Here is a 27,940-nt window from a genome sequence, read left to right as displayed (position 1 = left end):
ATTAACAGCAACAAAATGGCACAAATTATGAAATTGTTTGGGGTGGGGAATTGATGGGTCACTTAAAAAAAAAAAAAAAAACTATTCAAATTAACATAAAGATTGCTATTTAAAGCAATAATGAGCTCTATATAAAAAAAGCTCTCAAATTTTTATTTGGGAAAAAAGGAAGAAAGAAAAAACATATTTTGGCTACAGGTATTTTTGATCCAGGGTAAGCCCTGGACACACACACACACACACACACACACACACACACACACACACACACACACACACACACACACAGACAAACAGATACACACAGACACAGATACACACACACACACAGACACACACACATACATACACAAACACATACAACAATACACACAGACACACACACACACACACGTACAAACATGCAGACACACACATGCAGACAGACACACACGCACACATACAATACATAGTATAAATCATGGATTTAATTGTCTTTTTGTAGCACTAAATAATGAAAGTGAATTCATACCTAGTATAGAAAATATCAACATGAAGAACAGCAGCAGAAATATCATGTCAAGAATGGGTGGAAGGGACTGTAATAACTGCCGAGTAATTCTGAAAGTAATATTATTATTTATTTGAACACATCTTGATTTTCAAATCATGCTTTTAAACATCACAAAATTAAATTCAATAGAAAAGAAGTCTTTGAAGAATATCTCATAAAATAGACTTAATGGTGGATACTTTGTTATATGAACTCAGTTGAAAATGAAGCACCCCTTTCTCAGTTATTATTGCTATCACATGAATGAGGTCGCTATAAATATACAATAACCCCAACCCTTACAATATTTGTGTTATTTATTGCCTACCAGAATACATCCAGTTACACAAAATCAGTTAAATATATTCTTTTTTCTTCTCATATCCTGTTTACAACAAATTTAACTGATGCATTTTCCGTGACGTTCAGTATACTAAAAACCAGACATATATCTCAGTAATAGGCATCAAAATAAACCTAGCGTTTGGTAACCCATGTATGGGTTACCATACGTTATGGGCTTGTTAACCTGTAGGTTATGACACTGTGTGACTCATTTATAAAGTTTATAATTCTCCTTAACTTCATTTCACAAACATGCTGATCAATATGTTTTCATTGTTCTCGCATTGATTCTTGTACATGTATATGAACTTTACATTTCAATAACACTCAAATGAAGCAAATTTATGTGATGCAATTTTTTGATAAGATTTTGTGGAGAACGAAGTATGGTTGACATGTGATGACTTCCTGGTAACCCAACGATCGTTCTCGACTTATTTCGAAGCCTGAATAAGCCATATGAGTAATATTTTCTCTATTGATTAACATACAGTGCTAAATAAACTATTAAACAAGTTTGCCTTCTGATTCCTTTGCTGTAATGTGAGTGGATGACAAAAATTGGCCGTACAGCACGTGTGACACGGAAATGGTTGGTCTGTCTCACTAGAACCACAATAGCCTCGATTACCATGATCAGTAACGCTAAGGCCTGCAAGAAACAACATTTTAAAATGACCTCACAATACAAGAAAAACTGTACTGAAGTAAGTTCATCATAAGTCAATGACCCCAATTCTTAATGTGCTTAACCTTCTGACTACTGTAGGCGAGATATCTCGCCCGACTTCACGTCAGTTGACATATTGTACACTGTATACAGTGAATTCCCCAATTCATATTTCCCGCCGTTTTGCACAAGGCACTCACCGGAAATATTAATAGCAGACAGGAAATAGATTGACCGACAGTATGGCAGCTTTAGTTTTTAATTTTTTAATGGAAAATACCTGGGAAAGTGGTTTTCAGCAAGTATTTTTGCTTGACAACAATGGTGGCACGTCGCTGTCATTTTCAAGGATCGATAGCTGATTGTGACAGCTAATATGATAATAAATTTGATCGTTTTACCAACAACGAAAATCACCAAATATTGGGATATGAACTGTAGGTTTTTTTTTAAATTCTGATCAGAAAACGCTGTTATTTGGAATAATGGAAATTTTTTGTCCTGGTGACAATCAGAAAAATACTCAATTTGCCCAAATTTAGAAATTTTTTCTTCTAATTTTCATTATTATTCATACTTACCTAGTACTAGCACAACAACAATGCTATACGACCCTGAGTTATAACCTCCACTGCAGAATTATCTCCCCTTGCCGGATGTATAACCTACACCCGCGCATGGGTAGACCGTATATCCTCGTTATCGATTCAAAGTCCGGAATGACTGAGTCAAAAAAGACCTCCCTCGGGGCGGGTGGGAGGTAACGGTTGTTGTTGTGCTAGTATTAGGTAAGTATGAATAATAATGAAAATTAGAAACAAATTTTCTAATAGTCTTATTCAACTTACCGTACTAGCACAACAACAATGCTATAACAGACGTGAAATAACACTGTTAAAGCACGAGAATTTAACATTAAAGGGAGGAGGTAAGAAAACAAGGACTTACCCATTCAACCACTAGTGTTCGTCTCAAGTAATGATACAGTGAAAAAGCAACCCACATCATACGAGGTATAAAATGTCAAAGTGACTTTTAAATTGAAGAACTACAACCTCAATTAAAAGTAAACTAAGTTAACAAGGTGAGGAAACCCGCACACCAAGTAATGGTAAAAGACACTCGACTGCCCCAGATAGTCAACCATCCACCCCCCACTCTCCAAACAGGAGGTGGAGAACTATCTCCCAGAAACACTGCCGCTAGCGACCGGACGAAATAAGGGTCGCCCCCTACTCGTGGCCCTGCGCACCGAAATGAGTCGCTGCCCTGCAATGACTGACTGAATCCGCCGAGTTCCGTCCGGACCAACAGCCATATCACGGAAATAAAACAAGTCAAACATGTGTCGACCTTTCCAAAATCCCGCACTCATGACCTTGAAAATGTCCAAAGAATCATGGAAATTAAGGGAAGCAGAAATCACCCGAATTTCATGAGGTCGAACAGAGAAATTTCGCAGAACATGATCACCCACCTTCTCATATGCCAGTTTGATGGTTGCAGCAATCCATCTCGACAAAGCATTCTTCGTAATGTCTCCTGGTTGGCGTGTGAAAGAGATAAACAGTCTCTTAGTGTTTTGCCAGAGATTTCTAGTACGCTCCAAATAGAATTTCAAAGCCCGCACCGGATAAAGAAGTCTATCAGAATTATCTGCAGAAAGCGTACGAGATAAACACTGAATGATGGCCGGAGGAAACTCTTCCCCTGGCACCTGGTTCTTAGCCACGAAAACAGGATCAGTACGTAACGTAACTGACCCGTCCGTATTGTAATCCACCAAATCATGCAAAAAAGCATGAATCTCACTAATACAACGGCAAGCCGCTAGTGAGACCAGAAACAAAGTTTTCCACGTCAAATGACGAAGACTGGCAAATTTCAAAGGCTCGTAGGGCTTGCCTTTGAGTGCATGCAGAACCAGAAAAACATTCCATTTAGGCAAAATGGAAGGCTTCTCAACCGTGTTTTGCAACGACTTAAGCAAGTCATGCAACACGAGATTCGTTGAGAAATCTTGACGTCCACACTGCCTCAGAGTAGTGAAAATGGACGACCGGTGACTTCTCACTGTTTGAACCTTCAGCTGTCTTTCTTGGACAAGAGCCAGAAAGTACTCAGCTAAATCATTAACAGTAGGCGACAAGGGATCCACGTCCCTCTCAGTCGCCCAACGAACCCAAGCACGCCAGTGACACTGGTAGACCCTCTCCGTAGACTGGCGCTTCGACGAGGAGACGAGCTCAGCAACCCGTTTAGAAAAGCCTCGGTTTCGGAGGGAAACCCCGACAACCGCCATGCGTGAAGTCGGAAAACCTCCGGCTTCGGATGCCACTCTGTCCGACGCAGTCTCTGACTGAGCAGATCGGGTATCAATGGCAACCGCACCGGCTCCTGCACTAAAAGTGACAGGAGCGGAGGAAACCAGGCTTGAGCTGCCCAACTCGGGGCTACGAGCGTGACATGACAAGGTTGCTGTCTGATCTTTGCCAGAACCTTGCCAAGCAGAACCGGAGGGGGAAAGGCGTAAAAATCCAGTCCCGTCCAGTCCATGCTCAACGCATCGTACTCCAGTGCCAGTGGGTCTGGTACCGGCGATACAAACACTGGCAACTGAGTGTTCAGGCGAGTGGCAAACATATCGAGTGGCAAACATATCGAGTTGAGGACTCCCCCACAACTGAAGAACTCGATAAGCCACCGTCCGGTGCAACATCCACTCCGTCTGAACCGGGGAACGACGACTCAAAGCATCCGCCAAGACGTTCACGGACGAAGGAATGTGTTTGGCCGATAACACCACTCCCCAATCGTCGCACCATTCCAGAATCTATAAAGCCGCAAGACTCAATGACAGGGATTTGGTGCCTCCCCACCGATTGAGGTACGCAACAACCGACATGTTGTCCGACCTCAAAAAAATTTGACGATGTCGAATAACAGTCCTGAAATGGAGACAAGCGCGACGCACTGCTTCCATCTCCAACAGGTTGATGTGACGACTCCTCTCTGAAGGAGTCCACACCCCTGACAGATGTTGATCCAAAAGGTGTGCACCAAACCCCTCGAGGGAAGCATCGGTAAACAGGACCAACTCTGGAGAAAGTGGGTGTAAAGGAACGGCCTGGGACATACACTTGTCCACTAGACACTCTTGGATCGGAAGAATGAACCAAGGCCCCAATGGTATCACCAAATCCCAGCTGAGACCATCCCACACTCGGGACAAATGCCATTGAAGCGGTCTCTTGAACCGTCTGAACCGCACATTCAGCGCCGCCAGCGATTCGAGATGGCCTATCAACACATGGAGCGTGCGCACCGACGCACTTTGCTCCACCAGAAGACGTTGCGCCAACGTCCTGAAATTGTGAAGTCGTGAATCCGTCGGAAGAACGGACGCCTCCACAAGGTTGAAAACCACCCCGAGATAAGTGAAAACCTGCGTTGGCACTAATTCTGACTTGACCCAATTGGGAATAAACCCCAATCGGAGAATCATGTCGATCACAAACTCCACGCCCACGAGACATGCCATCTGTGACGCCGCCGGAATTAACCAATCGTCCAGGTAATTGTGCATCCGTATACCCAACAGATGTACACGCCCCACCACTGCCTTTACTACCCGAGTAAAGACGGAGGGCTTGTGGCCAATCCGAACGGCAGAACTTGAAACTCGTAAGCTCTGCCGTCATAGAGGAACCGCAAGTACTTCCAAAAATCCCGATGGATTGGAACCTGAAGCAAAGCGCGAACAGACTGAACCGTCTCCATCTTCATAGATGGAATAACGACAAAATAATTCAGCGGCTTCAGGTTTAGAATTGGTCGCCACTCGCCATTCTTCTTCTGGGTGAAGAACAGATGGGAATAAAATCCCGGAGTGCCCAAATCCACCTCCTGGATGGCTTTCTTGTCGAGAAACTCGACAACCATCTTCTCCACCAGTACTCGTTTGTCGACAGGCGGTACTGCAGGTAACCGGGGGGAGGACGTCAGTGGAGGGGGTGAAGAAAACAGAATTCTGTATCCGGTGCGGACAACCGACAAAACCCATGGGTCCAGATCTGGCAGTTCGCACTAACTTTGAACAAAATGGCGCAATCTGCCCCCCACAGGAAGATCTGCTAACGGAACCTCCGAAAGCAGATGTCGATTGTCCACGCACCCTCATCCCGGCCGCTTCCCACCCCTGGGCGCCTTGCCCCGAGCGGAACCACGAAAACGTGCCGGCTTCCCCTGAAAACGTCCTTGTTTCGATGAACCACGGGCATTATCAGACTGCACGCCCGAATCAGACACCACAGGGATCTGATAACTGTCAAGAAAAGTCGATTTCTTAACAGGTGGAGGCTTAAAAGTAGACGCCGCCTGGCGCTTACGAGCAGTTCGAGACGGAGCAGCAGGGACGAATTTCGCCGCTTCTTGGTCCATGACCAAGTTAAAATTGGTCCCAAAAAGTAAGGTTTCCCTTACTGAGCGACTATGAAAGTAGGTTTTAACCACACCCGTCGCTCTCAGTCCCGCCAGGTAGTGATCCCGACGCAGAAGTAGACTGTTGGTAAAAACACGCCCAGCAAGCTGAGCGACGTGATGAGAGGCTTTAGAAGCCGCCAACAAACAACCCTTAGCGATTGGCGGAAGACCCGTGACTGCTTTATCTAACCCAAATAGGAACGTACCTAAATGGTTATTGACTTGAAAAAGAAGTTTAAATAACCTCTCCAAAGTCTCTAAATCCGTGAGTGGCACACTGACATTAGGAGATGGGTGGCAGTCTGCCTTCACCCTAGCGGAAACGACCGCTGGATGTGAAAGGAAGGAAGCTCCCAATGTCTTATACGAAGACGTGGACAAAACCTTCGCCGCAGACAACAGTTTCCCGGTAGCTAACGCTGCCGGAAACTCTTCCTCCACCGCCCCCAAAATATGATCGCTACCCGCAATCAAAGCATCAATCTCCGCAAGAGATTCATGCGCCTCGTGCGCTAACGGCAAGCCGAAATCCTGCCGCAGAGCGTCTGTCACTAAAGGCCGGTTTCCAAACGAAACACCCTCGTAAGACTGAACAGCCTCCTCCGACGGAATTGCATCCGCGCACACCAGTCGGACCTGTTCCTGTACAAAACCAAGAACCGCCTGGTAATCATAATCGCCGTCTGGCGTACCATCGGCCAAATTGGGAATCTCGTCAAGCACCGAACCTGGTGCCGACCCTTCCCCCGAACCACACACTGATTCGGAGGGAAAATCGTCTTCCGAAGAAGAAATTTTTTCAAACGACAAGCCATGCGCTGACCGTAACGGAAACGAAACTGCATGGGCAGGACGATGCGGACCGGCCGAATCTGCAAACTGGTCCAACCCCGGTCTCGCTGGAAACCCCGGCGGTGGAGGGACTGGTGGAGGCGATTCCCCTAGCCAGGCCATGAAATTCTCAAAAAGAGAAACATAGTCCCCCCGAGTCCGCCCCTGAGGGCGACCCGAAACCACCGGACCCTGAACGAAAGGTTCCGCCCACGCAGTCGAGGGATAACGCCTGGAACCTCTACCCTGATCTGACAGGTCCGGATTGACCATCGGTGTAGACACAGGCGCACACCCAAGAAAGCTGCAGTTTCCCTGATCCCTGCCGAAACAGACAACGGGACTGGTGGTGTCGGTTGAACCGGACCGTCAGGAAATTCGTACACGTACGAATCCTGCGCCGAATTCTGAACCCAACGTACCACGTGTGGATTAGCCAACCCAGTTGACGCAGCCACATGCGAACGATCTAAAAGTTGATGACGCTGTACAGGCGCCCCAACAACAGAAGGGATGCCCACTGGCGTCGCACCCGAAACAACGCCACCCGGCTCCGTGACCGAGACAACGTTGTAAGACTTCGCGATTTCGCCAAGTGGCTCGATCACCGAAGTAGCGCCGAAAGATGCGTTGGCCGAAACGGCGCCCTCGGATGCCACGACCAACCCTGCACCAGAAATCTGGTGAGCCAAACGGCGCCGCAAAGCGGACTTCATTCTAGAGCTAATCGACCCCTCCACAGAAGGACCGATAACCCTGCCCCCATCAGCAAGATGGGAGTCGGAACCGAGAGACACAGTCGTTCCTGCCACGACTGCACTCCCTCCGACTGACGCCCCCGTTACAACCGTAACCGGCGCCGCCTCCACCAATGGAGGCAAAAGCAAATCCCCAGGTCGAACGGAGCCCGACCTGGAAGAAACCTTCCCTGCTTCAGCCGAAACAGGGAGCAACAGCGCCCCCTCCGCGCCAAGCGGCGCTTCGGGTTTACTGGTATCACCATGAAGATGGCGAACAGACGAGGAGGCGCCCTTGCGCCTACCACTTGTCCGCGAGCTCTTTGAACTGGACACCGACTTGCCGACCGCCGGCAAATCGGTATGGAGCACGACCCCGGAGGTTGCCACTGTGCTCCGCCCGTCCCGTTCACGTCTAATCATCCTCTTTCGCTCGGCGTCTTTTGACAGCTTCTTAGCCTTCCCCCATGTGGAGGGGGACCAATTTACACAGATATGACACTGGCGTTCAAAACAACAAGAACGACATTACAAATGCTGATCAAACTGGGGCAGTCGTTTAAGACAACCCCCCTCGGCACACACAACCAACCGGCTGGAGCCCGAGGAAGCCGTGTCAGACATTAACCCCCTGTGTAAATTACCCAAAAGACCTCGTATGACAAGAGTAAAACAAAATTACAAATTAATAAACAATTTGACAAATTTTTTACTACAGAACTCGAACACGACTGCAATGGAGGACTGCAGAATCAGAAAACGAGGATATACGGTCTACCCATGCGCAGGTGTAGGTTATACATCCGGCAAGGGGAGATAATTCTGCAGTAGAGGTTATAACTCAGGGTCGTATAGCATTGTTGTTGTGCTAGTACGGTAAGTTGAATAAGACTATTATCAATTAACAAGGAGTAATAAGTAACAACTAACTAAATTAATGGTTTAACAGATATAATACTAATAGCCAAAAATAGTTTAAGCTGCCTGATAACTTGGGTAAGTGCCTTAATACATGTATCACTGCCAGTATTCTTGCTACCCCATGTGACTACTCCTCTCATGACTGTATTCTGCTACTCCACTATTCATGTCACACTATTAGTATTACCACCTAGCCATGTCACACTATTAGTATTACCACCTAGCCATGTCACACTATTAGTATTACCACCTAGCCATGTCACACTATTAGTATTACCACCCAGCCATGTGACTACTCCTCTCATGACTGTATTCTGCTACTCCACTATTCATGTCACACTATTAGTATTACCACCAAGCCATGTCACACTATTAGTATTACTACCCAGCCATGTCACACTATTAGTACTGCCACCCAGCCATGTCGCACCATCAGTATTACCACCCAGCCATGTGACTACGCCTCTCATTACTGTATTCTGCTACCCCACTATTCATGTCACACTATTAGTATTACCACCCAGCCATGTCACACTATTAGTATTACCACCCAGCCATGTCACACTATTAGTATTATCACCCAGCCATGTCACACTATTAGTATTACCACCCAGCCAGGTGACTACTCCTCTCATGACTGTATTCTGCTACCCCACTATTCATGTCACACTATTAGTATTACCACCAAGCCATGTCACACTATTAGTACTGCCACCCAGCCATGTCGCACCATCAGTATTACCACCCAGCCATGTGACTACGCCTCTCATTACTGTATTCTGCTACTCCACTATTCATGTCACACTATTAGTATTACCACCAAGCCATGTCACACTATTAGTATTACCACCCAGCCATGTCACACTATTAGTATTATCACCCAGCCATGTCACACTATTAGTATTACCACCCAGCCAGGTGACTACTCCTCTCATGACTGTATTCTGCTACCCCACTATTCATGTCACACTATTAGTATTACCACCAAGCCATGTCACACTATTAGTATTACCACCCAGCCATGTCACACTATTAGTATTATCACCCAGCCATGTCACACTATTAGTATTACCACCCAGCCAGGTGACTACTCCTCTCATGACTGTATTCTGCTACCCCACTATTCATATCACATTATTAGTATTACCACCCAGCCATGTCACACTATTAGTATTACCACCCAGCCATGTCACACTATTAGTATTATCACCCAGCCATGTCACACTATTAGTATTACCACCCAGCCAGGTGACTACTCCTCTCATGACTGTATTCTGCTACCCTACTATTCATATCACATTATTAGTATTACCACCCAGCCATGTCACACTATTAGTATTACCACCCAGCCATGTCACACTATTAGTATTACCACCCAGCCATGTGACTACACCTCTCATTACTGTATTGTGCTACCCCACTATTCATGTGACACTATTAGTATTAACACCCAGGCTGTCACACTATTAGTATTACCACCCAGCCATGTGACTACACCTCTCATTACTGTATTCTCCTACCCCACTATTCATGTCACACTATTAGTATTAACACCCAGCCATGTCACACTATTAGTATTACCACCCAGCCGTGTGACTACGCCTCTCATTACTGTATTCTGCTACCCCACTATTCATGTCACACTATTAGTATTACCACCCAGCCATGTCACACTATTATTATTACTACTACCCAGCCATGTGACTACACCTCTCATTACTGTATTCTGCTACCCCACTATTTATGTCACACTATTAGTATTACCACCCAGCCATGTCACACTATTAGTATTACCACCCAGCCATGTCACACTATTAGTATTACCACCCAGCCATGTCACACTATTAGTATTATCACCCAGCCATGTCACACTATTAGTATTACCACCCAGCCAGGTGACTACTCCTCTCATGACTGTATTCTGCTACCCCACTATTCATATCACATTATTAGTATTACCACCCAGCCATGTCACACTATTAGTATTACCACCCAGCCATGTCACACTATTAGTATTATCACCCAGCCATGTCACACTATTAGTATTACCACCCAGCCAGGTGACTACTCCTCTCATGACTGTATTCTGCTACCCCACTATTCATATCACATTATTAGTATTACCACCCAGCCATGTCACACTATTAGTATTACCACCCAGCCATGTCACACTATTAGTATTACCACCCAGCCATGTGACTACACCTCTCATTACTGTATTGTGCTACCCCACTATTCATGTGACACTATTAGTATTAACACCCAGGCTGTCACACTATTAGTATTACCACCCAGCCATGTGACTACACCTCTCATTACTGTATTCTCCTACCCCACTATTCATGTCACACTATTAGTATTAACACCCAGCCATGTCACACTATTAGTATTACCACCCAGCCGTGTGACTACGCCTCTCATTACTGTATTCTGCTACCCCACTATTCATGTCACACTATTAGTATTACCACCCAGCCATGTCACACTATTATTATTACTACTACCCAGCCATGTGACTACACCTCTCATTACTGTATTCTGCTACCCCACTATTTATGTCACACTATTAGTATTACCACCCAGCCATGTCACACTATTAGTATTACCACCCAGCCATGTCCCACTATTAGTATTACCACCCAGCCAGGTGACTACTCCTCTCATGACTGTATTCTGCTACCCCACTATTCATGTCACATTATTAGTATTACCACCCAGCCATGTGACTACACCTCTCATTACTGTATTGTGCTACCCCACTATTCATGTGACACTATTAGTATTACCACCCAGGCTGTCACACTATTAGTATTACCACCCAGCCATGTGACTACACCTCTCATTACTGTATTCTGCTACCCCACTATTCATGTCACACTATTAGTATTACCACCCAGCCATGTCACACTATTAGTATTACCACCCAGCCATGTGAATACACCTCTCATTACTGTATTCTGCTACCCCACTATTCATGTGACACTATTAGTATTACCACCCAGGCTGTCACACTATTAGTATTACCACCCAGGCTGTCACACTATTAGTATTACCACCCAGCCATGTGACTATGGCTCTCATTACTGTATTCTGCTACCCCACTATTCATGTCACACTATTAGTATTACCACCCAGCCATGTCACACTATCAGTATTATCACCCAGCCATGTGACTACACCTCTCATTACTGTATTCTGCTACCCCACTATTCATGTCACACTATTAGTATTACCACCCAGCCATGTCACACTATCAGTATTACCACCCAGCCATGTGACTACACCTCTCATTACTGTATTCTGCTACCCACTATTCATGTCACATTATTAGTATTACCACCCAGCCATGTCACACTATTAGTATTACCACCTAGCCAGGTGACTCCTCCTCTCATTACTGTATTCTGCTACCCCACTATTCAGTGTTGATGCATTTCTTTTTTACTCCACTACCTGCCTCCCTCTGCCATGCCATTTTGAAATGTGCACTCAATTTTCACCCATAGTGACAAAATACCAATGTAAACTTAAAGCTGGGTAACAATTTTAGAACAATAACAGATACACAATTTTCAGATATGTTCTGCAAATTGTTTTGGTAGGGGGATATGAGGGAAGGAAGGAAGAAATGTTTTATTTAATGATGTACAACACATTTTAATATGGACACACATATGTAATGAGATAGGAAAGCTGCTGCCATCACACAATAGGCTACTCTTTCTGATTAGCAGCAAGGGATCTTATATGCAGCATCTCAGACAGGATGGCCTTTGTGACACCAGCTGTGGCTGGAACAAGAAATATCCCAATGGGCCCACGAACAGGGATTGATCTTAGACCGACTGCACATCAGGCAAGTGCCCTGCCCCCCACCCCCACTTTAAAGGTGGGGGTGGAGTGAGATGTGTGTTGGGCAGTACTTAAATGTTCAGCCAGCAAGAATACTGTTAACAGAATTACATGTACTTCAAATATACAGTTAAACCATGAATGTTTATAAAATGTACTGTTAAGTGATGAAATCAATATTAATTTTATGATTTTCACCCTCCATCTAAGGTACCTCAAAAAAATGTTTTTATAAAATGTTTTCTTAAAGTAATGCAACCTTGGCCTTTGGTATGGTGTTGACCCTTAATTGACATTTAATTCATTATATCTATTTATATAGTGTGACCCTGTGGCCACAAAGTTGTGTTACGATGTCAGTGCACAGAATTGGTGATTACCTTGATCAGTGTCCGCCTGTGTGTGATGGTGGTCTTCCAGCCCAGCCACTTCACTCGAATTCCCAGATCCAGACTCAGAATCAACAGACCAAGCAGCTCCAGTGAACCATGAACCTGAATGATAGAAATGTGAAACAAATGTTATGCACTTAAAAATTCATTTCATCTACAGGCATAGATATAATATGCAATCTCTTAATTTGTAGCCAGCTAACTTACCATCTGTTATTGCCAATTTGACCATTTACTTCTTTGTGTTCTAAAAATCTTAAGAAATGCAATTTTAATTTTAAAACATACTCCATCTTCTTCTACTAGGCCTACTTGTCATCATTTTAATATGTCATATTTATTAAACTTGCTGTACTAAATTCCGGAAAACAAATTTCCATTTGTCCCAAGTTCATGACCATAACTCTGTCAAAAATGGGTAATTCGCTATGAAAGTAAAACTTGATCTGTAATAGTACATGGTAAAGCTATACACAAAATGTCAGCTCAATATCTTATGGCATTGTGGGGGGAAAAAAAAACATCTGGAAAAACTAATGTGGAACAGATGGCTGGATGGACAGATGGTTGACAAACGAAGATGAAACCCATAGTTACCTCCCATTGGTCCGATAGGGGATTAAAAATGGAGACAAATGTATATAGAAGAGAAATGCTGAAAGATACCATGGATTTCGACAAGAAACATGACAATTTTTTCAATGTATTTTTCTATTTTTAGCCAAGGATTCTTCGAAAAATCTCTTGAAACCCACTGGCAGTATATTATAATTGTGATATTCTCAAGTTAATGATGCAATGATTATATGGTTATTACAAATCAAATCTCCCCCTCCTCAATATGGCTGCATAATCCTTTTGCACTCTGAGCTTTCTAACTTAAAAATGTTGAATTATATACAAAGAACATAGATTTTGCAGTAATGAACAGTATGCAATGACAGAAATGATTTTCCTTCTTGGAATCTGTAAACACTGGGGTTCTCTACATGTACAGACTAGGAATTATACACAATGTCATGTAGGCCTTTACCCATTGATGTACAATGAATCCCCTTTAGGTAAACCTACATGTAATAACTGGTTGGTGGACAAGTCAAAAACCCATAAAACAACTCAAGTACAGGTCAGTGACTCAGCTGTTGACTATCCCGGTGGTGAACAGCATGTCAAACAAGCGTTAACGTCCAAGTGAAACAGTCATTATTAAATCATTTTATCCTGCAACCACCGTTTCTATCAGCCGATTAAGATGATTGATTAAAACAAAGTCATAAACATATACTAGCAGATTATGACTTCTGACGTAATTCATCCGATGTCATACGCATAGCTAATTTACAAAATCGCTCATTTGACCTCTAGCTTTTCCACTTTATTTTTATGATCTGCAGGATAAAGATAATAACTAGTTACGGTAGGCCTAATGATGTAGGATATTGGCTTTATCCTGTTCAGGCCGAATAAGAAATACTGCTTGGCAAACCTTGCAGAATTTCCCATTCTTACCGTCACAGGATAAAGCTACGTCACTATCTAGTTATTCTCTGTTTATTACAGTAGACAATATATGTGTAGACTAAAAGGCTACCTTAAATAGCAGGAAGCAAACCGACAGAATGCTTTAGCTGTGACAGTCACTATCATTATTCTTTGTGTCACAGCTGATAAATAATACTTTCATAATTATAAAACAGTACGCACTCCAACAGGAAGACTCAAGTAGGACACTGCAGGCCTCTCGCACACTGCTAACACCAGTACCAACAGTGCGGCCAGAAAATCAAGCAGATGAAACCATCTGTTATGAGCCACCTCATAGGCTGGGAGAGCCTCATGGTCCCGTGGATGTGTGTTGTACTTGTCGTTATGTTCAGCCTCCTGCAAGAAAATAGCTGCCTCCTTGTAATTGAGCTGCCATCGCTGCTTGCGGTACAATTCACGACTGTATTCGTCTACTACTTCATGGTGTCTGGGAATGTCATAAGCCATGTTTCCACTTTCATTTGCGATATCCGATTCTGGTTCATCTGTAGAAAACAAATGTTATAACATTGTTCATGGATCAAAATAGTGGCCTGAAAAAAAGTGATAAGTGGTCAGTTTTTGTAGACCTAGCAGATGAAAAGGAAATTCACCTGTAAACTGTTAGTTAATTTTAGATAAGGAGTTATCTTAGCATTTCTTAACATTAAATATGGAGTAGGCATTACCAAAATGGCAAGATTTTGTGTTATATATTGGTAATTGTTGAATGGCCTTAAATAGCATAAATGAACAAAATTTATAAAAATTAACCACAACCTGTCACTTCAGCTGAGTCACCAAATTGTTAGTTATTAGTAGGGCCTCCATGGGTCCAAATTGAGTACTTGAGAGTCAAATTCGACCCGGACCCGAGTACCCGACATTTACACGAGAAGATAATCAGAGAAAGGAATAAAGTAAAATAACATTATGCATCTTAATTCCAGCGCTGAACATGCCATTGTATTGCATTCCACATATTCAACTTTTGTTTTCCTTACAATGTAACAGGCGGCAAGCTTATGGCAAAATGCCATACATTTTAAAAAATAAATGGGAGTTTTATGGGTACTCAAGGCGTGTGAACGACTCGAGTCTTGCTAGACTTGGCCCGTGCCCATGCCTGAGAACTCGTGGAGACCCTAGTTATTATATTAATCTCCTTCAAATGACAGACCTACCAAAGACTAAAAGGGATAAGAAGGATCTGCCCTAAAACATGAAATATTTACAACTGAAACAAGGCTCTCAAACCACAACCATTAACCTCACTATACTCAAGGCATAATGTAGCTCAGTGCTAGAGTGTTCTCCCCATCCCAATCAATGACCCATGTCTGGTGCATCTAAGAGTTCAGGCTGTCATAAGCACTGTCCTGTTTATGGTACATATAAAAGATCCATGGCTGCTTTCTGCAAGAAGTCTGTTTGATGGCAGAGGTCTCTTTCGGTCTCCTACTCTCTTTGCCTTCTCTCCTACTCTCTCTCTCCCCTCTCCTAGCCTACTTTCCCTCCTCTTCTCTTTCCTACTTTCTCTCTCTTTTAATTTCCCTCCCTCTCTCTCCCTACCCCTCTCTCAGCTAATTCTACCAATTAAAAACAATGGATTTTATATGCACTTCTCCATTTAGGGCAGTACATTCCTTGTTCTTTTATTTTCCAATCTAAAGTTGGATCATGGAAGACTTTGCGTCCACTGAGGGTGATCAATCCTACATAGGCTCTTTTTGGGGGGAGCGTGGGGGGAGGGGTACACGAGAAGCCAGGATCCCCTATTTTTGGCTGATGAAGTAATTTAGCATTTGTAGTTCTTAGCTAAGGAGCTCAAACTTAAGGCCCAAAACACACCGAAGCTGTGAGTGTGGCAAAGTCTGGAATATTTTAAAGGGAGAGTAAACTAAAACATGAGCCTTAATTATGTGTTGGAAAGATGCATACCCGGACCACCAACACATACTGACACTTTAACAAATGAAACATGCGTAATTTTAGTGTTAATAAAAAAAAGTGATTATTCCTGCTCATTTTCTTTTCTTTTCGAGGCGTCCGGTACAGATAGCTTGGGGCGAAATGACGTCAACTCAGGACTGACCAAATCATGTATGCACAGTGTAAACAAAACTCAAAAGCAGTAATTTTCAACAAGGCGCTTCTCTTTGGTCAACCTGACAACATAATATAATAAACTATTTAACTAAATATATTTCAAGTTGCATTAACGGAACGAAATGGCGTTATAGTATTTTTCTCTGTTAAATAATCCAAAGGAAAAATGTACACTATTAGACCTATTGGTATGCTATGTTGGAGCAAAAAACGACAATCCACAGGTCAGATCAGGTCATAGATTTAACGTGCACATTCAGAGCAAGCTGTTGTAATGCACGCCTGTCATGGGCACAGTTGCCAGCGGAGGGTATGGTGGTGCTATGGAATTTGGAATTTTGATAGTAGCCACAAAACAATGCCAAAGGGAATGAGCACACATTTTAGGTGAAGGAAATTTGGCGCATTTTAGACCAGTTGTTCTTGATATAAAATAAGGGAGCTACGTATAGGTTTGGAATTTATTAAGTCGAGAGTAGACAACCCAAGATACCCACGATATCCAAGTGATAATGTTCTTTTCTTTGGGACTACGTAATTGGTCAGTTCTGTGGTTTTAGATGGGAAAGTTTACTTAATCAATAGTTTTACAGAACTGTTTACAGTAATAAACCATGTCCATTTCTATTTTAGGAGCGACAGGTAATATTACACAATACCAGTATGTATTTTCGTGTGTCTCATTTCAGTGTGTAGGTTAATGCATGGACAAAACATGATGTATTTATTTCGACTTGTTGTGTAGCCACTTTGACAATAGTGGTTTATTTCGTATTGAAACATAATATATACTTATTGCTGGGTTACTGGGATGTATATTATTACAGAACATTGCAATGCATGACTATTTTATCATCCGCAAAAACCAAGTAGATTTGTTTCTCTAGTTCTAAGACTCATTCCTGATGTTGCGCATTAAGTATTACATAACCACCAGCTCGCCAGAGGGTGTATTGACTGGAATGGAACAAAATGTCTGCGCCCGTTATATTTAATAGCCGTCACATTTAACCATTTTATTAATTAAATATAATAATATACTTGTTGATATTAAGCAATAATGTGCATTATATATCGTTGAATATGCATACCAGTCCAAATGCCTTGCTTAAGCATTCCTTTAAGATTTGGGTCTGTAACCGTTTTTTAGATAAAAATGTCTTCTTTAAACATCAATAATAATTGTGAGAATTCCACACTGATTAATATTAAGAAAAATGAAAAAGGAAGAATCAAATATTGTGCTGCTGCCAGTCTGGCAATGTGAAAATAGAGTGCATGTTCTAGGTCTTCTGTTGTCAGACCTGTAGTACTCTCCACACAGATGTGGTGTGTTTTATCACATTTGATTCAGTGTATTTCAATTTTGAATGATACCATACTTGACAGATCCAGCTCATGTTTGGGCCCAAGAATTTTGTTACCTACAACAATTTTGAAAGGTTTCTGATATAGGCAAAATGCTCACCTACAACAATTTTGAGCCTACCTATGGCAATTTGAAACCAATAACTTTTGCAACAAACACAAAATTAAAAACAAACATTTGTCCTATCAACCAACAGCAATAATTTGTTATCTTATAGCAAAAAACTGCCATCAGTAAAGCTCCTAACAATTCATATTATACCTTGCCATCATATTTGAGCCCTGTTGACCAGCCTCAGTGGCATCGTAGTTAGGCTATCGGTCTACAGGCTGGTAGGTACTGGGTTCGGATCCCTGTCGAGGCATGGGATTTTTAATCCAGATACCGACTCCAAACCCTCAATGGGTAGGTGTAAACCACTTGCACCCACCAGTGATCCATAACTGGTTCTACAAAGGCCATGGTTTGTGCTATCCTGCCTGTGGGAAGTGCAAATAAAAGATCCCTTGCTGCTAATCGGAAAGAGTAGCCCATGTAGTGGCGACAGCGGGTTTCCTCTCAAGATCTGTGTGGTCCGTAACCATATATCTGACGCCATATAACTGTAAATAAAATGTGTTGAGTGCGTCGTTAAATAAAACATTTCTTTCTTTCTTTTCTTGAGCCCAGTTGGGATGTTAAAAATTATGGGGAAGAATGGGATCTTTGTCAAGAATTACATACGGGTTTCAAACAAATGTCTCATTTTTAAAATAAAGTAAAATTCAGTCTGCTATGTTCTGTTTTTAATAGGTGATTTACTATCTATTAATTATTAAGTACCATATTAATTAAAGAAATGAAAAACAAATACAAAAACAAAATCAATTAATAATTGTTTATTTTTTTATTTATGCTGGTCATAGTGACAGGTAAGGTGTGTGTATGTGTGAAATTTTAAAACGTAGGGAGTGGACTTAGCACTACAAAATGTTACACTGAGTGGGGGGAGAGTTTTAAAAACAATTGCTGGAATAGTCCCAAAGGTTTTTGACCTGGATTCGTTTAAATAAATATTTTGACGTATTATAAATGTTATGAAGTGAATCATGCGACTTTTAACCAAATTACTCACAACAATCTAATAGCAGACTTGACTGGAATACATACCCAGGTAGCACAACTAAGTTGGCCCAACATCACCATAGTCAGCACTATCGCCATTGCTGGCCTAACATTGCCATGACATTGGCAAATGGTTGATCTGGGCCAACTGCACCCCACCTTGTGACTGCGTGAGAAAAACTCTGACCTTCACCTTCAGCTGCCAGCCATTTTTGTTTGAACAAAAAATATTTCCAGCATTTATTTCAGGAATTTAACCAGTCATTTGGAACACGATATAAAATCCTAATGAATATGAATATTTTCTGCTTCAGAAAATGTATGGATTTATATGTGAAATTAGGAAGGATTGGTGTAAATCATAAAAAAATAAATCATCGCATTGAAGCACTTGTGCCAAATTTACTTCTGCTTGAAGGGGTCGGCTCAACGTTGGCAGAATATTGCACTGACGTTAGCAAAAGACTCAAGTTAGAAAAGCAAATAATCCAGTCAAAATAAAACAATAAAAACAAATTCAAAAACAAAATCCTATTAAGATCTCTATATATCATTCCAGAAAACATTTTATTTTCAAAATCTTAGTTAGTGATATTTCTAGTCAATTGAAAATTTATTAGCCACTACTGTTTAATGGTTTAAAATTGTGTAGCCATCTCCGATACTTGAGTAGTGAATCACGAAGCGATACTGAACAAAATGTTATCTGCATTTTCTCTCTCTCCTCTCTCACTGTTTTCCTTTTCCATTTTATTTTTCAAAAAGCTAAATGCTTATGAATGCTATGATTCTGTTATATATATATTTGTTTAATTTAATATATTTGATGTAGTCAACACGCATCGATTTTGACCTGTGCGTTTTTTTAATTTCCTGCGGTATAACATCAATTTTTGTAGGAGTAACCTGTGGGTTGTACAGAACCTCCCGTGCTACTGTTTAGGAAAATATTTAGGGTACCAAGACAAAGGAGGGGGCACTGTGGCCATTAAGGATGAACCAACGCAGATGAGGATGATGCAAAAAAAACCCACCCCTAAATATACCCCCCTTTTCTATACAATCCATGCTTAAATTTTTTTAATTTTTTTTAAACCGCCAGAGACAGACTTTTTTCAGCCTTATTTATATTAACACTATTAGCATTATAAGTGATATATATTGAAAATTTCAGGCAGTCTGCTTGAAATTTTATTGATAAAATGTGTGGACATAATGTAATGTATTATCTTGGATTTCTTGCAAGTTTTTGTTTATTTTGTGGAAATGATAGATGAGAAATATGAATGTAATGGGAACTAGACCAATAATTATAAGTGTGCATAGAACCTGACATTAAACAAAAATAAATTAATTATTTTTTCACAAAATATAATCTTTAAAAAAATTATTCTAAATCCTGTGACATTATCTAACAAATAGCATAAATGGTAATGTGTGATTTTAATATGTATGAACTAATGATTGGTTAAGAGCTGAACAATTAATATAACATCCACTTGCAACATATTGTTATGATATTTAATGCTGCTGTATTTATGTAGGCCTATTACATATAGGTTGCCTATTTGAATTCTTTGGATGCATAACAGCAAGGGATGTAATTGAGAGAATAATAGAGTGCATATTCACTGTCCTTCGCCTGTCAGTACAACTGGGTTGGCAGGAGGAAAAAACACAAAATCAAGAAATTAATTCTTAAATATCTTGGTAATTATCAAAGTGTTACGTCTTACTAGGAGTGTTACGTTTGACTTGATGTCACAAATGATCACCGTCTGCATTCTTATACAATGCTTTCTCAATTTAAAACATAATCATTTGGGTAATAAATAGGATATTACACAATTACCATCAAGTTTATCTTAAAATAATATTTTTATTTCTAACTCGCTAAGGCAAATAAAATCATTTCATTTGTGACATAAACTTAAGAAATGTAAGAAATGGACACTCATTAATATCATAAAATATACTGTACATAGACAGGAAATATATATATTGTTTATTAGAAACTTGTTAGTATATATTAAGTTTACAATGATTAACTTTGCTAATAATTTAAATTAAAACCGTTAATTCAATAATGTTCAATTTCCAATTTCTTCAAGCTATAATTGGGTTAACGTGTGACATAATTCTACATTTAAAAAGTTGAAAATATGTATTTAATATTTACCATGATTTCGTATTTGCTGAAGAAGCTGCCAAAAACAGCAACATAAAAGAGGCAGAAGTGGAACTGCATCTTAGAAATCTTAAAATAATCATATTTGAATATTTTGAGTTCATAATTTTATTAGAGATAATCCTTTTAAAATTCATGGTGGAGTGGACCTGAAAATGATTGGACCACCTACCTACACATTTTTAGTATTTTTAATAAAGGTGAACACAGCAGAATCTGTATAAAGACATCTCTCCCCACATTTAGAAAAATCTTCAGTCTTGCCACCCCCCCCCCCCCCCCCCCCCCCCCCCCCCCCCCCCCCAATTTTAAAAGGAAATAGCCCTTATATCTTTCTAAACATATTTAATGTGTAACACTGAATAAGATTTTTTTTAAATGTGGAAAGACATATAATAGCTATAGGTTAGGCCAATTTAGTTTTAGAATTATGAATAAGTACTTTCATTTAACTCGAGGGAAATGTTATACGTTATTTTTTGATAACAGTAATACTAATAGTCCGAACAAAGTGACATTTACGTATACTGATTACATAAAAAAACTTTTTTATTCAGTGGTATATACTTTAATTTAAAATAATTTCAGGTGTATATTTAAGACTAAACTGCTCAAATCTGTTTAGTATGACATCTTTATCTTCTGCATTTGTTATTGCAGCACTTCAGGAAAGGCAACGTGCAAGGCCAGCAGTCATGGAAATGTTGTCATCGTTGGAATCCGAAAAAGGTGATGAACAAGATTGATATGTAATTCGATAATAAATCTTACAACTGTACTTTTGTTATTCTTAATTACATTGTGGCGATGCAAGAGGACTGATAAAAATTTCTACCATTAATTCAATCCATTTCGACGCTTTCTGTCAGTTTTCTCCGACTGTCTTCTGAGCTGACCACACCATCATCTACATGTCTCAACTTCCTCCATGGGTGCAGTCTCTTGGTATTTCCCTGCACCCACCTGGCATCCTCATCCTCTGCCACTAATAAAGTTAGTCTGACCCACGGCACTAATGACAGCCGGTAGTAGGGGTGTATAATAGGTGGTTACAAGTGCCTCTTAACAATACCAGAAGTAACTACTGAACACTCCCCGAAGTGGTCAGACTAAGCCCACTGCTAAAAGCTGATGGGGAATGGCAAGTGTGTGGAATGGATAGCCGCAAGAGATGAGCACCTGTCATGGCTGGAGACAAGGACTGGGATGTGAAGATGGACAGCAAAAGAAGCTAAAAGATAGGAGTTGTCAGATCGGGTAGAAATAAGATGGAATTCAAATGAGTTAAAGGAACAGGGGCACTGGGATAAAAAAACACAAAAAAACATAGCTGATAAAACCCTGAAATAACACTTCTTAAATTATTTATCGCATAGGCATAGAGATATTCAGCATCATGGTAGACTGCAACTTAAAATAATATATTGTACTGTGCAAAAAAAAAAAATGATTGAAGCCTCCCCCCCCCCCCCCCAATGTATACTGAATCAAATTAAAAACTTCACAACCATTTCATCTTGGCTAATTAGCAACTATGACATAAGAACGTGTTAAATAAGGTATTTTTTTATTGTATGATATCCAAAGAAAGAATAGGAATAAATGTTGAGTCAAAAATGTGTCAGATGTGCCCACAGCATTCATCAAAACCACAAAGAGTCAAAATGGGGTCATCTGATGAAATCACAGGTTCAGTAGCGCGTATGCCCTCCATGTGTACCCACAACTACAAGGCAACGCCTCCTCATTGACTGCCTGATGCGTGTAAAGACTGCATTAGGGATATGGTGCCATTCTTCCACTAATGAGGCACCAAGTTTCTGCAAAAATTAAGTCTGTGGAGGGTTCCTGAGAGTACACAGGCGTCTTCCCAGCACATCCCAGATGTGCTCGATGGGATTCAGGTCAGGTGACCTTGAAGGCCAATCCATGACATTGATGCCCGCGTTCCTCAGGTAATCCCTTATCAAGATGGCCATGTGGGGTCTGGCATTGTCATGCTAAAAGATCAGGCCTGGACCATGAGCTGCCATGAAGGGCACAAGCACCTGGATGACAAGAAGTCGAGAACATCCATTTCCACAGACAGCACCCCAAAACATTACACTTCCACCTCTGAATCTGTCATCTTCACTAACACAACAATGAGCATGACGTTAACCACGTCGTCTCCAAATTCTCTCTGCCTGTCATCGACAAATCGCAGTGTGAATCTCGATTCATCGCTAAACATGACTCTATTCCGTTCCCTCTGAGCCCATCACAAGTGGCGTTGTGCCTACAATTGGGTCAAAATGGGTCCAACATATGGGGGCGCCGTACATGGAGGTGAATGGTTTGCAGCCAACTTCGGATCGTTTGCGCGGATACCCGATGTCTGAAAAGTTAATTACTGGTTGCTGTAGCTGTCATGAAACAGTTGCGGAGGTGACATAACACAATATGACTGTTATCTGCCTGTAACGTCACATGTGGTCTACCCAGTCGGGGGTGATCAGCTGTGGTGCCCGTTTGTTGTACTCATGTCTGCAAATCATAAATTGCCTGTCAACTGCAACCCAACGCCCTTGCAACGTCAACTACTGACGTTCGCGCATGCAACATGCTGACGGTACATTCATGCTGCACATTTGTGAGGCATGGCATCGAAACAGGTTGCAACAAATATTGTTTTAATGTGATTTTTCATTGTGTCAGACTACTGTGAGCAAGTAACGATGAAAAGACTTGTGCTATTGTATTCACGTGACCAATGGCACGTGCAAAACCACTTTTGCCTCAATGGTGCTGTGCACATGGGCTGTGATGGGCTTCAAATGGAGTGTAGACATTGCCATTACAATATTTATTCCTGAATAAATACCTGCTTTCAATACTCATTGACTGTATTCAAATTTTAGTTTGTGAAGTTTTTAATTTGACTGAGTATACATTCAAAACGTGTTCCAGCGTTGAAAATTAACATGAAAATCATGGTCACCAGCAGGGCCAGTTGAAGAAAAATCTTACTGGCCCTTCTCAATTCAACTAGCCCTCCAATTATCACATTGAAATTTAACTGCACAGCCAAAATCAAAACTAGAATGGGTTTTTTGTTGTTGTTGAATAATAACGATGTGCTCACTGTATATAGACAGTTTGTATCAAAAGACCGGCCTCGGTGGCACAGTGGTTAATCCATCGGATTACAGGCTGATAGGTAAAGGGTTCGCAGCCTGGTACCGGCTCCAAGTCAGAGCGAGTTTTTAAGGGCTTAATGTGTAGGTGTAAGGCCACTACACCCTCTTTTCTATCACTAACCACTAACCAAATACCAACCCACTGCCCTGGACAGACAGCCCAGATAGCGTGCTTGAACCGTAATTGGATATAAGCACGAAAATAAGTTGAAATGTATCAAAAGAAAATGAATCAAGTTAAAATTCATATAAAAACATGTTATTAAGTTTTAAACCATTACCAACTCAAATGAAAAAAAATTGAAAAAGAAATCCAGTATAAATAAAAATGTTACTTTACAAAATACCCAGACCTTCGTTTTTGATGGGCGCGAGCGCTAACACGCCCATCAACTCAATTTGACGGGCGCGAAATAACGCGCCCTTAAATTGAACAAATCACGCTTGTATATATATATTTTTTTCAACTCTGCCATTTTAATTGTTTATTGAATCCAATCCACAATGCCACAAACCTTTCCATTCTTTTCACAATGAACTTCCTAGAATACTTTTTATAAATTGAAACACGATTGGTTGGTTATCTTTACACTGAGCCATTGAGCTAGGAGTTCACTTATTATTAAGATCTCGTCGGTTTTGTTTTGTTTTGTTTAATTTCGTACAATGCAGGTAATGGTCGCAAAATTTATTTTACACTGTCGTCGTTTTGATCACGTGCAGAAATCACGTACACCAACAACAAACGAATTTAGTAAAGCAGGTTTTTGTTTTTGTTAATAGCATAGCGACGTACTCCAGACATTTCTACTTTCAGCTTCAGGATACTGCCACATGATTTAAAGCCAATGACATTAACCTTGGTAGATTCAGATTTCTTTTCTTTTCTTTTTTTTAATATTTATTTTCCCCAGTCCATTCTGACCATGTCAAGGTTGGGGAGCCTTGAATGCATGGCCTTACATCAGAGTAATATAATTTATATACAAGTACATAATATTATATCTAATTTGTGGTATAATAATGTTATATAGTCATATATAACAATTTGATACATAAATGCATTTGTGATGTTTCTGTATAAATTAAAGATTGGTAAAAAACAAAACAAATTGCTATGATGCATATAATGAAAAGGACTGGGAAATATAGGAGAAGAAGAAAGAAGATTTATTACCCCAGGGGTCACTCATAACAGGGAAAATATTTTCCATATTTTCTCAGTGAGAAATATTCTGCATTGGTCTAACAAACAATACTACTGGACAATTTGACGCTTACAAACCAATGACTTTGTCGGTACTAAATATGACGTCATCACGATTTGACAAACACACAAAATGACGTCATGTAGTTTAAAGAGTTTTCTGTACTTTCATACAGTAGATATAATATTTAATGTTGATAATCAACCAATTTACAAAGTTACTATTTTCATTTTCTAGTTTCGTTTTCAGATTTCTAGTACATGTAATTGGTTGACGGGCACCTGAAACAAACATACACCGATTTAATTTCAACTCAGTAATTCGAATTTACCTATTGTAAAGCATGTATATTTTAAAATTAAATTTACATTAGGGTGGTTTGTTTGTTTGTGGGTTTTTTAATGGGTTGCTATGATTCGAGTGTATAATAAATGACGTGTTAACTACAGCACACCAATAATAAAAGCTAATCCTGTTTGTAAAAATATATATTTATATAAATTCTAGTAAAATATATTTGGGTAGAAAACAATAGATGTTGACATTTTCTCTGTTATGACAGTATTTTTTTTTTTTTTTAAATAAAGAATTTGCAGGTACATAACATGTATATTATGATATCATGATACATGTGATAACCATGTGCCATGTGGTTGTTACACTTTTACATTCAGTTCACAGGTTTGTGTCCATGGAGAAATCATATCATTCTGCGATGAAAACCAAAATTATTGTACTTGTTTTAAATAAAACAGAATAAGCACAAACAAATCAGTTTCAATTCCTTATTCATAAATAGTCAACAGATTATCATGATTCAGAAAAAAAGAAGAAGAAAGAAATGTTTTATTTAACAATGCACTCAGCACATTTTATGTACGGTTATATGGCGTCGGACATATGGTTAAGAACCACACATATATTGAGAGAGGAAACCCGTTGTCGCCACTTCATGGGCTACTCTTTTCGATGAGCAGCAAGGGATCTTTTATATGCACCATCCCACAGACTGGAACGAGAAATAGTCCAATGGGCAGTGATGATTCAGAATTGCAATGCAACATGATATGCATGTAAACATAAGAAATTGATAAATATCGTGTTCATGGTGTTTCTTTTTTTGTGTGTAAGAATAACCATCATATTAGTTAAATTAGGATATTTATTTTGAAAACACAAAACTTTAACCCTTAAGATATTTAATTTAGAAATCATTACTCCTCAAACTTAATCATGTTCATGGGTGCAATTCCTCTCGGTCTCTTGCCTCTAATTCTGATTATTTTGAGGGGTGCGATTTCCCCCTCTGCATCTTGAGGAGTGTGATTTCCACCCCCACCCCCCACCGCCACCCCCCTCGTAAGCATTTTGAGGAGTGCAATTTTTAGCACTCCTGGGTTTTTCAAAAACGAAGGTCTGAATACCATTAAATTATACATATTAATTTATATCATTTTTAATACGGGGTGAAGACAAAATGCTAGAACAGCCAAGGTGTACTGCTTGACTTGCATTGTCTCTGAAGTAATAGATAATACAGTACAAAGATACTAAAGGTATAACTGTGTGTGCTTCAGGGAACCAGGGCCCATATTTTCGAAGCTATCTTAGCCTACGAAATCGTGAAATCATCGTAAGCTATGAAGTCACTATGGCGTGCGCTGTAATGACGTCATAACCTACGACGGTTTTACAATTTCGTAGCGCTAAGATGGCTTCGAAAATAGGGCCCCAGTCTTGGAGTGGCAGTCCTCTGTGTGGCGATGCAAGAGGGATGGAATAAACTTTGTGGCAATGCAAGAAGGCTGACATTCCCAGTAAATGATTTCCTCGGGAGTGACTTTTCTCCTATAGACGAGGCACTAGAAAGATAATCCATGGAATCATCCACTAGTTTGCCAAATACCCATTCGACTCTGCTTTGTACAGAGATACAGCCCTGATCATTATTACAGTTTTGTCATTCAGATTACCTCAATTGTCTTAAAACCTGTATCAGAAAAAAGAGTTAACCTCTGCAGTTTGATGGTAAACTAATGTTTGTTTTAATTTACACTGAACTTTTACCCCCAATAAAATGTTATCTGAGATGGTATGGGTTTAAAACTTTATAAATTAATAGGTTTTCATATGAATGTTATCTTTATTCATTGTGGCGCTGTAAAAGTATAGAATATGTCTATGTCTCCTGCTGCCAGATCTGTAGTTCGCGCCAACATAGATGTGGTGTGTTTTGTCACATTCGATTCAGTTTCAGTGTTTCTTTTTTAACAGGTACCATACTCGCCAGACCCTAAAATCAATGGTCGCCCAACAGACTACCTTTGTAAAATTCTAGTCGCCCATAGCAAATAAAGGTCACCACGGGGGACTGGGAGACTATTAATTTTTAACCCTGGTGTTCCATAACCATGTCATTGATTAAAATTATGTGGTATCGTTTTCAAATTGCTCAAATTACAATACAATACAATACAATAACTTTATTTCCATGTTC

At 40.5% G+C, this 27,940-nt stretch overlaps 1 protein-coding gene across 1 annotated transcript in view; it reads right to left on the bottom strand.

The window, feature by feature from the left end:
* LOC121368267 (two pore calcium channel protein 1-like) overlaps nt 1-27,940 on the bottom strand; it is an 85,297-nt gene that overhangs the window by 43,732 nt on the left and 13,625 nt on the right. The window contains exons 2-5 of the mRNA XM_041492923.1: nt 14,467-14,792; nt 12,751-12,864; nt 1,399-1,529; nt 512-600 (exon numbers count right to left, since the gene is read on the bottom strand). Of these exons, the coding sequence (XP_041348857.1) occupies nt 512-600; nt 1,399-1,529; nt 12,751-12,864; nt 14,467-14,792 (660 nt within the window). The remainder of the gene's footprint in view (nt 1-511; nt 601-1,398; nt 1,530-12,750; nt 12,865-14,466; nt 14,793-27,940) is intronic.

The sequence above is a fragment of the Gigantopelta aegis genome, chromosome 3 (assembly GCF_016097555.1).
Source record: "Gigantopelta aegis isolate Gae_Host chromosome 3, Gae_host_genome, whole genome shotgun sequence".
NCBI lineage: Eukaryota > Metazoa > Mollusca > Gastropoda > Neomphalida > Peltospiridae > Gigantopelta > Gigantopelta aegis.
Note: the sequence above shows the minus strand (reverse complement) of the source record. Positions and strands in the feature narration are given on the sequence as shown.